Genomic DNA, 15,978 nt, shown 5'->3' on the forward strand with positions numbered 1-15,978 from the left:
TCCAGGGACTCGTCACCGTCTGCAGGGACACCTGCAGAGCTGCCCCGGGTCTCCCATTTGCAGAGACAGCTACCGGGGTATTTTAGAGCCCTTGCACTGTCCGCAGGCTCGCTCTTCCGATGGCAGGTACAGCTGCAGGCTCCTTGCCCCTGCATATCCTCTCCGTGGCTCTGTGCCTTGTGCAGCAGGCATCCTCGCTCCTGGACCCCTTCCTGTCTGAGCCTTCATCACATCCCCCTCTGTATTGCTTTGCTATGTGCTGCGGCCTTTCTATCCCCCAGATTCGCCTTTCCTGTCCCCCACCGTTCTTGAATGTGCCCCGGAGCTGGCAGCGGCAGCGACCCCCTCTTTCCGCGGCGTGCACCCCTAGGGCAATGAGGGCATGCACCTGCCTCCGGATGCCTGTGCTGGCATGTCATGTTACCAAGTTCTATGCAGAAGATGGAGCTCGGAGCCGGGACTTCAGCAAATCCTTCGCTCCGTCTGATGACAAGCAGCCGGCGTCCAATCAGGACGAACCAGGGCGCTCTGATGCCACCCCCTCTCTCCCAGATCCCCAGCCCTCGCTTCCTTCTCATCCTTATCAAGCTCGGCATGGCCCAGAGTTCTCTCCCGCCACATCACCGCCGCCCTCTCCGCTTCTTCCCTTACATCCCATCCGTTTCACTCACCTCTCACCCTCATCTGTCTCTTTTCACTCCTTTCATCCTGTCTGTGTTAACTCAGCATTCTCATCCCTTTAACCGTGCTGCCTCTCTTCATCGCCAACATATCCCCCCCTACCCGTCCTCGGGGCCTCTTCCCCTGACCCTCCCCACTCCTGGCACTCGCCACTCGTTTTGTGACCCCGCCCCCCCTCTATGGACGAGATAACTGTTTATGATGAAGTGCAGTCCCAGAACAGGAGGGGCCCGGAAAAGGGGCCTTCCTCTGTAAATATTCAGCTCTTCAGCGCTTTGTCAAGGGTAGTAAGCGCTATTTAAACAAGCATTTGCAATGCAATAGGTTTCGCAGTTACGAGAGTTTCAGCTATTGGTATTGTAAAGAACAATGCCTTTTATTTATTTTTTTTATAAAAAAAATTAAAAAGGCATTATTATTTGCAATGTCAATAGCTCAAACTCGCGTAAATGCGAGACCTATTGCATTGCAAATGCTTGTTAAGTCCTGCATGCAGATAGCATTTTACAGTCTGTTGTCGGAAACCTATTTTGGACAATGCCAATACTTACAGCTGGCAGCGGGATGGACCATTGCTAACCATTGGTTAGCTTTCTTATGAATCTCATTTGCTTCCTATTTAATGGCTTTCCTCGCTCCTCTTGTGTTTCTCCTTTTTGGGGTACTAGCTTCTTTGTTACCCTTTTGATTATTTTATGACTTGCATCCTAGGTCTGCTTACATTCAGGGACCTGCTTTTTTTCTATGAGCACACTATACAAATGTAGAGGTGTTCTTGTTCTCTCCCTCATGTGCTGCATCCCCACTCAATTCCCACTGTACTCTCCGTGTTGCTACCGCATCCCCCAAGTCTGTTGATCCACCAGCCTTTGACACTCAGTTTATCTTTGTTTTTATTTCACATCCTCACCAAGCTCCACCACTACACCCCCATCACTGCTTCCATCAGCATTTGCTGATTTAACCCCTTCACCACACCCACTCTACCATTGCTCACCACCGCATCTCAAAGTTTCTAAAATATAAATGTATATTATCTTGATGGTATGAGATACAAGTTTATTCCACCAAATAATCAGTTCATGATACTCAAGAAGTGGAATTTATTTTGATATCACCATCAAATTAAAAGAGTGAACGTAATAATGTTCATCGACCGAATGGTAAATGAAAAAGCAGCCAACAAGTGTTTTGCAACAAAGTCGCTAGCTGAACTGGATAACCTGACGTACCTCTCCAGATGAATCACCCAAAACCTCCTTTTCATTCTTCTTCTCTTTTTTCTTCTTACTTTGAGCTGATTTCTGAAATAATAAAAATGCTAACATTACACTTACGTAAAAAGTGTGACCATTACCCATACACATCAGCACAGTTCATGAAGTTTCAAGAGATAACATACCACCTAGGGTCCTGCTGGCCATACTGATATTATCACCCTTTCATTCCACAACTTCACTCGAGGATTGGGCAGATGCCAACGAAAAGGGATAGGCCGGGGCCCTCACAGATCTCAAGAAACTCATGTTAGAATGGCAGTCAACGTTTACAATACCACGCAAAATAAAGAGACATACAGGTAGGTGAAAGTAAATACATTAGTTGATGATAGAAATGCCAAAGAGGTGGAAGTGATGTTAGTGAGACTTGACAGGAACAATATCAAAGTATGAACGCAAAGAGGAAGACAATTTTGAAATACAATACTCAAACATCAACGAGTCACTACTTAACGGAGGATACAGAGCACGTATGGCATGTTTTTTATTTAAAAATAAAATAGATGAAAGCACATGGAAATGTAAGTGCCTATAAAAATGTAACCTATGCAACAGCGTTTTGAATAAGGTATAGGCTCTGACACACACCACTGTAATTCGTTTTGACCCATTTCCGTCAAGACACATAAAATCAAAGACAGGCACTAGAAGTAAACTTCTAGTGCCACACCACCAGCATATGGGTTGCGTAACAGCAATTTCCTTTTAGTAGCCTTAAGGGCGGTAGGGACAATGCTTGCATTTTCTGTCAACCCTCTTCAGTTGCAGGGTTTGCACTGAGCACCACAATAGCGTACCTGCCTGAGCGAACAACAAGTCAGTTGTAGCATGTTCTTTAATCAAATAGATCTGTCTGAAGATGTGGTAACCCCATTACCTCAACATGGAAGCAAACCCAAAAGCAGGCTCTTGCAAATAGAAAGCAGGTGGATACATCATCTGCACACCATGGTGTCCTTGTGCTTGAATGAGAGGTGTAATTTAACTTGTTTTCTGTATAGTCATGTGGTTTTTAACCATAGTGATTGTATCAACGTGTCATATTTTTGGATGAGATTGCGTGCTTTGTTTATTTAAGGATGGAAACTTTAGACAAATACATGATTATCTTGTCTGAATTTCCAACTGTTTGATAGCCCTCTCTCCTGCTTTTATGCCTCTTAGCAAGCAAAGGTTTTACAATATAGTACCACAGGACAAAGCACGTGCGTCTAGCTTTGAATACGTTACTTTAGTCATGAACTACATTGATGATGGATGCCAACAGAAAGTGAAGAAATGTACAGGTATGGATCACTTAACAAGTTATGTTCAAACCAAGTGTCAGGAGGAGCAGCACATTTTTTTTTTAAACTTTATTTTCATTATGTTTCATAAAACAAAAGCACGAGCAAGCCAATATAAGTATCTTTGGCAGATACATCATAAATATCGTGTCATTTTTCCTTGTTCACAACAAAGTGGAAATAGTCATCTTGAAGTTTTAGCCATGGCCCCAATATACAGATCAATACAGAACTCTGTTTGGCAAACAATGTGTCCCGCGCCTGAATGCCCCTCCAGTGCATGTCAATACATCCAGAGTCCAGTCTGGCACCTGTAAGCATCCTGATCCACACGTAACAGAACCTGCTGTTTGGATAAAAAAGGACGGTGGAGCAAAAATCAGCAATGTCATATAGAACCTCTTTTTGCTTGTCCAGGTGCATACCATATAAACTATCCTATACCCGCGGGTACAATCCCCGAAGTAGATTGGGAGGAAGAGGAGTTGCGCAAATTATCCAGATATGTCTTGTATCGGTCCCAGATATCTTTAGGGCGGGAATTGCTGGGCATGAGGCTAGAGTAGATCTCGCTGTGTGTATTGCAATATTCTAAGCTATTCAACCAGCTTTGCAGCGTGGGAGAAACGTTGCTGCCCCAATGTAACGCTATCTCACGCTTTGCTAAGAGAAGGCCAAGAGAAGCAAGCTTTCTGACTGGTTTGGGAAATAATGAGCAGCACATTTAAGTTGAGCGAAAGCAGATAGCTACTTCTGAGCACCAGGAACCTGAATGCTACTCAGTACAAGACGAGAGGGGTGCTGAATGAAGGCTCCTGCCCTAGGGCAGGAACACTGCACCATGCCACTAGTCTAATGACAGTGCTAAAATGTAACAGCTGTGCCCTCCTAGGCACTCGGTTATCAGCACACAACTAGCATCAAGCATGTCATGGGGTAACTTGCATACATGGGTCTATTATTACTCAGTAATGTGCCTTAAACCTAAATTCACCACCGTCTTCCCTGGCTCCAAGGAGAAAATTGTCAATGGCCCAACAAGAAAAGGTATGCTGTAATTGGAGTAACTTGCATGCAGGAACAATCTCCCTACGTGTACAATTCAATGGTGAGCCAGCATGCAAAGTTTTTATGACATTGCTAAACATCGGTGCAGTTGAAGAGTGTGGTGCAGCAGCAGGTGCCATTAAAGCTCAATTAAAGACCTAGGTAGCTTGGACTATGAAAGTCTTGTGTTGCACCAAGCGAGGAAGGTGCAAGGTGACGTCAATGTTCACTTTTAAGCCAAAATGAAAGAAGCCAGCACCATGTTGTTGTTTTTTTTTTTTTTTTTTTAAATCACTGAAAACACTGGAAGCCAGATTTGTAAAGGGCCAAGCAAGGGTATATTACTGACAAACAAAGAAGACCTGATAAAATGGCAGGGGAATCAAATAAACGGGAAAAGAGAGGGAAATAAACAGAAAATCGGGACAATTGCTGCTAAAGGAAGTTGATTTTACAATGAATGGCTGACTAATGAGCATAAGTTGCGGTGGGGTGGGTTTGGTAAGGCTGCGTAGGTGAGACAAGTCCCTGGAGGAATCAACTACATCAGTTGCTGAGGGCGTTGATAAGCCACGGGCTATACTGAAAGAAAGCTGGACCTCCTACAGGTTGGACTCCTAACTTAATTTGATTACAGATAGTGAGTGGGTAAGGATTTCACCTCTGACCAAGAATACACTTCCAGAAGTTGGTTATGGTTTATACCTTTATTTGTTGGGGGTCAGGGAGGAACACACATGAGTGGAACAAATATAAGAGACACTAATGTGAGAAATGTAAAGACAAACCATACTACCAGAGACAGTAAGGCACATACTATTTTAGTGATGAATGAGAAGGTGGGTCGCTGGAATGAGCAAATACATTACCAAATTGGCTGAAGTGAAAGTAGTATTGCTTAACGGTAAGGGGCTGAATGCCCAGGGAAAAATAACAGGTTTGGAAAACTTAAAACACTCCTCAACCAGATATTATATACGTCTCCAATGAACATATTTACAATTTGCAGATTTAGCATAGGATCAAAAGAGAACATATCTAAATGTATTTTGCTCTTCCACAGAGCCTAAACATAATGATTGGAAAAATGTATTAAATGGAACTTCCCATTTATATTGGAGTATAAAAGGTAATGCCATGCATGCATTTATTCCTAGTAGATATTGTCGCCCTGTAGTCTGAACAATGAATGCCCTTGTTATATTTGTGTGTTCACAGGAGACAACTCTTTCTCTCCCGACTAACTGAAGACTGTTCTGCACCTCTCGCACAGTACAATAAGGATGGTGTTTTATTATTTAAACACCATCCATGTTGAGTTTGGAGAGACACCCTTCACACCAGAGTCATCATGGAAGCTGCTGTGATTGAGATGCAGTCTTGCAGGCACTGACCTTCATCCTGAGAAGGAAGCTAGCATTGTAAGAGAAGTGTGCAGGCCTGCACCCTTAGAAGATGAATTGGTTAATGCACCGAGGCCAATTTCCTAACACATTATACCACAGTATTGGGTTAGTTCATTCTAAAAGGTGTGTTAGAAGGGTACTCTAGATATGCTCTCGCTGGTGTAGACAGAGATATTAGTGATTAATAGGAGACACATTTGGACCAATTAGAATGGTTGAATTGTTTGTGTTTTTCACCATTCCTTATAATGCTTATAGCAATGATGCGTTTCATTTGCTTAATAATTGCAGCCAATGGTTTATTTAAAAAGATTAGATCTTTTTAATGAACATTTAAAAATGTACTCTCCTATCTTTTCTTTTTGACACGAGGGGCATGCAAAAGTGACAAACAAAAGGGTTAGATCTGTTCCCATGTATTCCTTGGGAATTGGAGTGGTCATGTTTGAGGTTACCGATAACATCAATAGCTCTGAAAGGTTAGGATTTAGATGTGGTGCATTTACTGGATGATATTAGTAGACTCAGTCTCTATATTGTGAAGTTTTGTTGACCAAATACATAGTGATGAAATTTTGGACCACAAAAAGCAACTGGAGGATTTTCACAGCCTTTTGAGGAAGGAGGGAATGGTGGGGTATACCTTCCACACAAAAATTTGAGTCCCAGCCAAGAGGGTCAACTCAATGCTTTTTCCAGAAATCCTGACTATGCTGGGCCAGTAGGTGGTTACCTTCTACGACAAATGGAAAAGTTTAATGACCGACAAACGGTTCCTTGGCATACCCAAAGCCATTTACAGAATACAATTTCAAGAAACACAAGAGGATTTGTTCAACATGACTCTTGCACCTCAGAACCCTCAAAAAGAGAGCAATCCTTCAGGGGATTCAAGACTTAATTCAACAAGCATTGGCATAGCCAATAGGTCTTGCCTTTGGGACCTTTTAAGTGTTTAGCCATTCAACAGTTGATGTTGCACCAAGGATATTGTGCTGCATAATTAAATACTTATAAGGTCCCAAAGGCAAGACCTATTGGCTATGCCAATGCTTGTTATACTGAAGCACCTAGACACCTCATTGGTATTATAAAATCACATAACATGACAATAAACGGTGTTGAGGTTTCTTTCTGCCTGATACATTAAACGGGACCCTTTTCTGTGCTCTTCAAATGTTAACTGGTAGTGCGTGTGTCACAAAACACTACTTCCGGTAGAAGTGCAAGAATATTAGTGATAATCATGACAGGTCCCTAGAAAGGATGAAGGTGATGGTGGTGAGTTACGCAGAAGTTGTATCGTGCCTAGCATTTCATCATGCGACAATCCAACTTTTTGGGAAATTTGTGGAGCTAATGTTCCCTATTATCGAACATTCTCCTGTAAAATGTCATATGTTAAATATACGTTTTTTATAGCGAAGGACAAATATGAACTAAACAATAAAAAAAACGTACAGATTAAAATAATTAAGAAAAAGTGTGCTTTGTGAGTGAGTCAATCAATACAGTATCACTTTACAAACTTTTGAAAAACCTAATTTTGGAGAAAACAGAATCCAACCCAGGTGCTGCTGGATGTCCGGTGTGTTGTAAGAAGCACTGATGTGTTTTCACTGTAAGGGCACGGTACTCACTACTTTAACATCCGCTGCTTTCAGAAAAGCATTTTGTGGTGTGCGCTGTGCTTGGGGTTCGCGGATACCGAGAGAGTAATGCACACACAACTCTGGCAAGAAACAGCACAACAGCACACAACTCTCTGGCAAGGACCAGCACGCAACTCTCTGGCAAGGAACAGCACAGCAGCACACAACTCTTTGCCAAGAAACAGCACAGCAGCACACAACTCTCTGCCAAGAAACAGAACAGCAGCACACAAGAAACAGCACAGCAGCGCCATGGCGGTCTGCGTTGGTAACAAGGTCGGCGACCCGGAGATCAGTGTTTGAAAGTAACGCGATCTGCACAAGTGCTTTGTGGTGCATTACATACAAGTGCTACATATGATGCAGTCACACCACACACCACGAGATCACACCATAAAAATCAAACCTTATACAAAACCATACCACAACATTAACTACATACTAAATATCACACAATGACTACTAATGTGCCAAAAATACAATACCATAAAACCCAAAATAGTCTATACAACACCATACCATAACATTAAATTCTACAAAATGCCAGAACCTAAGGCACAATGCCATGCCTCAGCATAATACAGCATATGACAACCGAACATAGCCTAATCTGACTAAATCTATAACCATCAAGTTCAAGTAACACTGCCAGGGATCCAAAGACGCAAAAGACAGACAGGGTGTGCATATGACAATGTCATGCACGCCCTGTGCACTCAAAAAGAGCATGTTTACTCTTGTGCCTTTCATTGTATTGAAGTCATTCCAAAAGCCCTTGTGATACTGTTAACGTGCGGGTTTATTTCTAAAACAAACATACCTTATTATTTAAACAAATATATATTAGTCCTTTTTCAATGGTTATGAGTCACGTTATTTAAATGCCAACGAACCCACCAAACATACAGTGGCATATGATTAAGGCTCCAATGAGTTGAAACGCGTAATGCCTACCTGCCTTTCTGCCTGTAATAAAGAAACTTCAAAGCACGATTGGAGGGGCCTGATTTCACGCTGTGGAATTACTGCGTGTGTTCATATGGAATATTGGAGGTGTCGGACAACCTGAGACAGGCCCCGACCCATGAGGTTGAGGCGCTCCTTTTGTCAGACTGTCGTTTGGATTTGTATGTAAGGAGTGCCCACCGGCTGCAATACTGGACATGACCGGAGTTTTGATGGAAGGGCCACGATGAGAGGCCCGCCGCAACTTGGAGATTGGACTTACAACAGCCAGGGTCTGCAGAAGGGATTTTCCTGTGCACTTTGTGCTACAAGGACATCAGCTTGAAAGGCAAGTCACGAGCTGTAAGATAATTTGGTGGTAGCAGGACTGTTTTGTGAAACACTATGCCCGTCTTATGGAACTTTCTGTTTAAAGGCAGTGATTGCATTCGGCGCACAGTGGCACAAGGGTAGTTTTGCCAATAACAAGCATTGAACAACTAATGGGGAAAAAAACGGCAGTTATGGAGCATTATGGGAATTGTGGTACTTTGACTACATAAAAAATAATAAATACACTTCGCAGCAAAGGAGAACATTTATGGATGAACACTATTGTTCAAAGGACTGAACCAGAATAAAAATGAAATAATTGTACTGACTTTTGCTGCTTAGAGATTAATTACGAGAAATATAAAAAAAAAATTACAAAAACTGCCTACCTCTTTAAAATTGTGAGAAAAAATAAATGTGATTAAGTGGACATTAGTCCTTTTTCAATGTTTAGGAGTCACGTTATTTAAATGCCAACGAACCCACCAAACATACAGTGGCATATGATTAAGGCTCCAATGAGTTGAAACGCGCAATGCCTACCTGCCTTTCTGCCTGTAATAAAGAAACTTCAAAGCACGATTGGAGTGGCCTGATTTCACGCTGTGGAAGTGCTGCCTGTGTTCATATGGAATATTGGAGGTGTCTGACACACCTGAGACAGGCCCCGACCCATGAGGTTGAGGCGCTCCTTTTGTCAGACTGTTGTTTGGATGGAGATATATATATATATATATATATATATATATATATATATATATATATATATATATATATATTAGAGAGCAGAATGCAGAACACTTGTATAAATATAGAACCTTAAAAACGAATCTGTTAGGAGTCTGGCGATATCGAGCATAAGAGACATACCTCAGTCACTGGGCACTTACCTCCTCAAAGTCCTCGCTTTCATGAAGGTACATGTTTGTACTTCCAGAGTGGATACTACAGAGCCTGCATGTCCCAGTGGTGACCAGGTTCACAAGGAAAGGCAACTACCGGCAAAACAGGGCTCAAGCGGCTGAAAGTTCTGCCGAGCGCCTTGCCGGCTGATGAAATTCCACGGCGCCTAGTTCCCACGCTCTGTTAGATCTCACTACATACTACAGGTCCCACAATGCAGTAGGGGCAGCGAGTGTGTGTACTTTCCCACAATACCTTGAGAGGAAGCAGCTGATTGGAACCTGCTTATAAGCAAGTCGGAACGACTCCCAGGTGCTTGGCTTTGTTGTTTGGAGCGTGAGCCACACCTGGATCCTGTAGCTGATAGAAGGGGACGTTGTCCGTTGCATTTCCCTGTGACCTGCTTTTGGGACCTGAAGGTTCTGGATCTTAGTTGTCTAGTACCAGGACCCTTTTTCGTTTATTTTCAAAACTGGAGTGGAAGCGCTGGTCGCGCTATTTGTTTCCTTCCTTTACTATACTCAAAACTGAGTGGAAGCGCGGGTCGCGCTATTTGTTTCTTTCGTTTTCTTTTTTGCTGAACTTTATTGAAACCTCGAGCGCAAAGTTGCGCTGAACTTTAGGTGCCCCATTTGGTGCCTGTGAAGGACGTTAAGACGCAAGGACCTGCTGGGGTTGACTATCTCCTGCCTGTCCGCATTAGCCTCGGAAACCAAGACCCACAACCTCTGAAGTTTAAACGCCAGCGCGGGGCGACGCTACCCGGCAAGACCATTTGGATAAGTCCGGAGTTTGTGTTTGCTGTTGAGTATCGTCGGAGTACTCTACGGACAGAGTCAACGTGTCAGTTCCTTTTGCGCTGGGAAGCGCTCCCCACTGACTGTCAACTAAATCGCAAGTATACCTCAGGGGCTGGGGAATCATTGGTGTTTGCACTTGTGAACTTTGGTCTGTCAGACTCAAGCTAGCTAAAGCTTTGGAACATTGCCTTCTTTTCTTTTTGGGTGTCCCGGGTTCCCGAATATAGAGACATTTAACCAGGCTCTTCAGTTACTATTGGTACTACACTCAGAACAAACTTCATATTGGTCTGATTCTTCAATCTCCCCCGTGAACCTATGTGTAAGTGAGAAAGTACACACAATTGCATTGTAGCGATTACCCACTAGACATAAAAGAGTCATAGTGTTAACCTCTGCTTTGTATCGGTTGTATTTCCCTCTGCAGGTTTCCTGTTCCCTTGATCATCCGCACCACAGATTCCACTCGAGCCTTCCTGGTGGCTCATTCCGGTCTTCCCATTTTCCCTGATATTGCGTACCTCTTTAGCTGTTACCTCAGCTGGGGTGCGTGGTCTCTGGGGAAAGGGGAGACATCCTCTTCGCTCCCGTGGATACTGGCCTGCTCTGTTCTGAGACTCTCGCAGTCCCCACACGCTCACTCTGCTCTTAAATGTGATCCCAGAGTCGGTAAACAGAACTTCTCGGTGTCAGTCGGGGAAGAAAATAACTGCCTGGCATCTAAAACTGCAAGAGCCAGAAGAAAGGAAAAAAACACAAAACAAAAAAAACGCAAAACAAAAGCAGGGCCACCTGCTCTATTAGACTGTTCGCGACTTGATCCCTTACAGTAAGCGAGGATGGTACGGTACACAAGAGGTGAAAGGGTACCGGGAGAGCCATCCAGGGTTCTGGCTAAATGAAGCCCGTCACTTGACACAAGGCAGGCCTCTTATTAGCTGCTTGAGTACATTAGTCGGAGGAGGGAAAATGACTTAAGAACGCCAGTAACCGGTGCGAGGAAGCCACATCTTCCGTGGCCTTTGTTTCCGGGCCAACTGTGTTTTTCTTGGCGGTATCCTCTGTGTAAAGCCAATTACTACAGACACGACCGCATTTCCCGAAACATTTAGATACAGTTGTACCGAGCAGGTGATGCGTGAGAAAACAATGTTTCTTCTGAGCAAACAAACTGTGAAAAGTCCAGCTTGTAAAACATACTGTTGTGTGCTCGGATGAAAGGTGCTGCCTATTAACGCAGTGCATTTTCAGCTTACATTTCTTTGGAGAATGGTATAAATTGTCAGATTTTTGGGAAAGCAGGAGAAAAGACGGAGAACACAATTGCAGTGATGCGCACGCTGTAAAAAAAAAAAAAAAGGAAGAAGAACTGCTGAGGGTTGAGGGGAGTGCGACCGAGAATGAACAAAGCGTTTCCCTTGCGGGAGCGAGCCAGGGGCAACATGTGTTTGCAAGTTAATTGCAAACATATGGTGTCTAAGCTCGCTCCCGTAAGTGAATCGCCAAACTTGCACGCGTTGCCACTGAAAGCAACGCAACGCGTGCACGTTTTTAGGGCGAAAAGTGAATCGATTCCAAAAGGTCTTTATCCTATGCAGCGCACTGCATAGGCGAGACCTAAAAAGGCCATAATTCCATTACCTCATTCATAGTGGGGAAACACTTCCTATTCCATCATTTTTGTGGTAAAGAAACCTTCAGGAAAATAAATACCAATTCTGAATCTGTATAGACTAAGCGCTTATCTCCAGGGCATGCCTTTCAAGATGGTAACTTATCAAATGATTCTTCTTCTGATATGGCAGGACGACTTCCTCGTCTCTTTAGATTTTCTAGATGCAAAACGACACATTCTCATCCACAAACTACTTCAGAAATGTTTACACCTTCATGTTTTTCTAACAAGAGACCTGTTATTCTCCAATCCCCTTCTTGGCATTTACTGTTGGTTCTTGGAGCTCTACAGAGGTCTTCTTTTGGACCACCAGATTCTGTTTCGCCCAAAGCCCTAACTTTTAAGGTTTATTTTTCTAAATCCCATTACATTAGGCAATTGTTTGGGAGAAATTGGAACCTTGTTGGTTGGTGAACCATATCTTAAACTCTTTCCGGACAAGGTGGTTTTAAGAACTGTTTTGGCTTTTCTACCTGTGGTGCCTTCTTTTCGCTCAGATGAAGATATTATCTTGCCATTTTTCCCTTTTCATGGGAAGAACAGTTTCTGCGTTTGCTAGATGTACATAGAGCTGTATCTATCAATGCCTTCTGCACTTCAGCTTTTAGGAAGGTGTCGTTCTTTTTGTTACTTATGGCATTCCCAGTAAAGGGTTGTGTCCATTTTCTTCTACTTGGAGTAGATGGATAAAACAAACTGTGCTTTTGGCTTATGATTTGAGTGGATCAGTCCTACAAGAATCAAGTCAGAATAAGTTAACAACAGGGTTATCTACCTACCAGGCAGCATACAAAGGAGTATATACTAAAGATATTTGTAAGCTGGTTTCTGGGCTTCCCCGAATTCTTTTGTATCTCATTACAAATTGCAGTTTAGAGGTTCAAAGAATGGAACATTTGGTAGAAATGTTCTTTCTGCAGGTTTTGATTAAGTTATTTAATAGTTAAGTAATTATCGCTTGTTTGATTTCATATGGTTTATGGTTTGGACTATTATTTTGCTTTATTATGACAGATTAGAAGGGTTAGTCTCATTTAAATCAATGTACCGTGGAATCATTTGCTATATAGTGCATTGATTTTGTGTTTTTAGGGAATTAACATGGGCTACGCACTGCAGTAGAAGCCTCATTAGTAAGGGCAGTGCTACAATTTAGAAGTGATAAAGATTACCAGAAAGTAATCAAAGCATATGTCCCATACAGTAGGCGCTTCTGTGGTAGCGAGACTACACACAGGCCAGTTAATTAAGAAATACAATTGCAGCAGAACATACTGTTGCCAATACACTATTCAAATAAGGGGGGTATGTGGAGTCAATAGATGACATGCATATCAGAGTCGCATTTATAACATGGAGCTTCATAACCCTGACAAGACGCCCAATTTGAGGACGGTAGCACATTTTTCCGGGGCGTGCAATAGGATTAAAGAGAGTGAAAATGTATCTTTATTTCACTAGAGAGGCAATTTGACGACTAAAATCATGACAGCTGTTCTTATTTATTCATATTTAGAACACACCAATACAGCGGTGAGCGCACAGGCCTACAGACCTCTCCCTAGATTCTGACACTATTGCTAAACTTTTAATTTTTGATATAATACGTGGGATTCTGTAATCCCTGAATAAATGCAGGTCTCCAATCTCTTTATAATCAGCGACTTGATGATACACTCAGACGCCGATTAAGAACAAAAGACGTCAGAACGCAACTATTATAAGTTATTACAGTTGAGTTCTTACATCACAATGCCCTTCTGCCAGAGCCAGCAGCGGAGGTGAAAGACAGGTCAGTTCACGGAGCACAATTGAAGCAGTTGTTTAAAGCAACAAAATCAGACTACTGCTTTTCTTTATTCTTCTCTATTTTAATAGCTTACAATCACAAGCAGAGAGAAAACATTTTTGTGAACTCCTAAGAAAGAGAAAGGTTTTAAGTTGTTTGTTGGGAAGGTGATGGTTTGACCATATATTATATGGGATAAATTACCCACTGGGAATGATAAGGATATTGCAAGTGAGCTTGGAGTTCCATAACCTTATAAAGGAACTTGGCCTTCGGTATCATTCCTCTGTGGTTATGTAACTCCTCGGGACTTGCAATATCCTTTTAATGTGCAGCAGGCCCAGGGGGTACTTTATCCCTTAAATTATGTTTTCCTTTCCACTTCTGTAATAACGCCCGCCCCGTTCAAGTCAAATGGCAAACGTCACTCCCCTTTCTTGTGACGCAAACTTGTCTCTTGCTGTCGTGTACTGGAGCCTTCCACATAAAGAGAGATGCTGCGTTGCTATTTTTTAACCAAACACGTTGCCTGTGGTCAGACATGCCACCTTGTTCTCTTGTTAATAGTCAATGTAGGATTGGGAGTTAAAATGCATCCCTACAACCTGCTATCTCCATGACGGCTCTGCTCCGTCCCTCCCCGACTGTGACATGCCGGTGCAGGAACCTCCTGTAAAGGGCTATTCCCGGACCGGGCTCCGCCTCCCACCCTACCTGCTTCTCGCCAGCCGGGAGCACCGCGGCGTCCGCCGGTGAGGCCTGTGTGCCCGGCCCCGCCTCCTGCTCGGCTCTCAGGCTACGTTGCAGATGCAGGATCCGGTAGCGGAGCTTCTCGTTCTCGGCCCGCAGCAGCTCCAGTCCGGGGCTGCTGGCCGCTTCTTCCTGCCGCGTCAGGCGGCCGATCTCCCCGGTTAGCAGGCGGATCGCCTCCTCCTGAGCGGCCAGACGGGAGGCCATGTGGGCTGCCATGGTGTCCAGGGAGGCCTCCAGAACAGCAGCCGGTAGCCCGGCCGGAGACGAGGGAGGCGGGGATCTGGTGTGGGAGGGGAGAGGGAGGCGGGGAGAGCCGAGGCTGTGGTACATCGGGACCGGCTGCGGCTCTCACGGGACGCGTAGAGTCGACAATCGACAGCTGCAAGCGTTGAGTGTGATTGCTCAAACACCAAAAGTGGCACCAGAGCTCACACGTGACATCCATGGCCAGATCTTAATTTACCGTGCAGTAAAAATGTTTTTATTTTACAACTATTACAATTTTTTCATCCAGTCCAGTGCAATAATGTGGTAAAGGTCAAACTAGAAGAACTATTTAAAACAAGCATTTGCAATGCAATAGGTCTCGCATCGCACAATAAATCACCAACCACCACTTACTTGTTAGCAAAAAAGGCCACTTTATTAAGACAGGTGCCAAATCATAACTTTTTGCAATGCAATAACTTTCCACAGTTTGTCCTCAAATCACCCCAAACCTAACCCCCAATGTAAAAGCCCTACCCCTAAACAGAATCCCGACCCCTGTGTGCATTTTCCCCTACTTCTCATTTCCTGATCACGTGACTGCTCCCCCCCTCCCCCGTTGGAGGATAGGCTAACCCGCTCAAGGCTGCCCACCCCCCCAGCAAAAACCCCGCCTACCCAGGGCACTGTACAGCCTGAAAAACAAAACACAAGAAAAAACCTGTCTTACCGTGGCAAAAGGAAAAAGAAAATCGGTGTCATGCCAACACCAGGAAAAATTGATGAAGAAAACCATGCTAATAAACCAGAGGGTGGGTGGGTGGGACAAAAGAGAGTAAACCAGCCCCTCCTCCCCGCTCCCGAGGGCCCAGTGATTTTCCCGCCGCTGTCTTCCCCTACTTATCAACTTCGGCGCGCCTCGCGCCCCTAATTAACCCTCTACCCTGGCACCTGGGTGGCCGCTCCATTGTGCGAAGCCACCCAGGGGGAGACCTGGCTCGCGCCCTGCACCCCCTGGGTCCCCCCTCGCACAATAAATCACCAACCACCACTTACTTGTTAGCAAAAAAGGCCACTTTATTAAGACAGGTGCCAAATCATAACTTTTTGCAATGCAATAACTTTCCACAGTTTGTCCTCAAATCACCCCAAACCTAACCCCCAATGTAAAAGCCCTACCCCTAAACAGAATCCCGACCCCTGTGTGCATTTTCCCCTACT

General features: G+C 44.0%; 1 protein-coding gene across 1 annotated transcript in view; it reads right to left on the bottom strand.

Annotated features, from left to right (window-relative positions):
• The window catches only part of LOC146860237 (threonine--tRNA ligase 1, cytoplasmic-like), a 177,998-nt gene extending 163,060 nt beyond the window's left edge, over positions 1 to 14,938 (bottom strand). The window contains exons 1-2 of the mRNA XM_085644066.1: positions 14,512 to 14,938; positions 1,914 to 1,985 (exon numbers count right to left, since the gene is read on the bottom strand). Coding sequence (XP_085500192.1) covers positions 1,914 to 1,985; positions 14,512 to 14,880 — 441 coding nt within the window. The 5' untranslated portion in view covers positions 14,881 to 14,938. The remainder of the gene's footprint in view (positions 1 to 1,913; positions 1,986 to 14,511) is intronic.
• Positions 14,939 to 15,978: the final 1,040 nt, after the last annotated feature.

The sequence above is a fragment of the Triturus cristatus genome, chromosome 3_1, assembly GCF_964204655.1.
Source record: "Triturus cristatus chromosome 3_1, aTriCri1.1, whole genome shotgun sequence".
Lineage (NCBI taxonomy): Eukaryota > Metazoa > Chordata > Amphibia > Caudata > Salamandridae > Triturus > Triturus cristatus.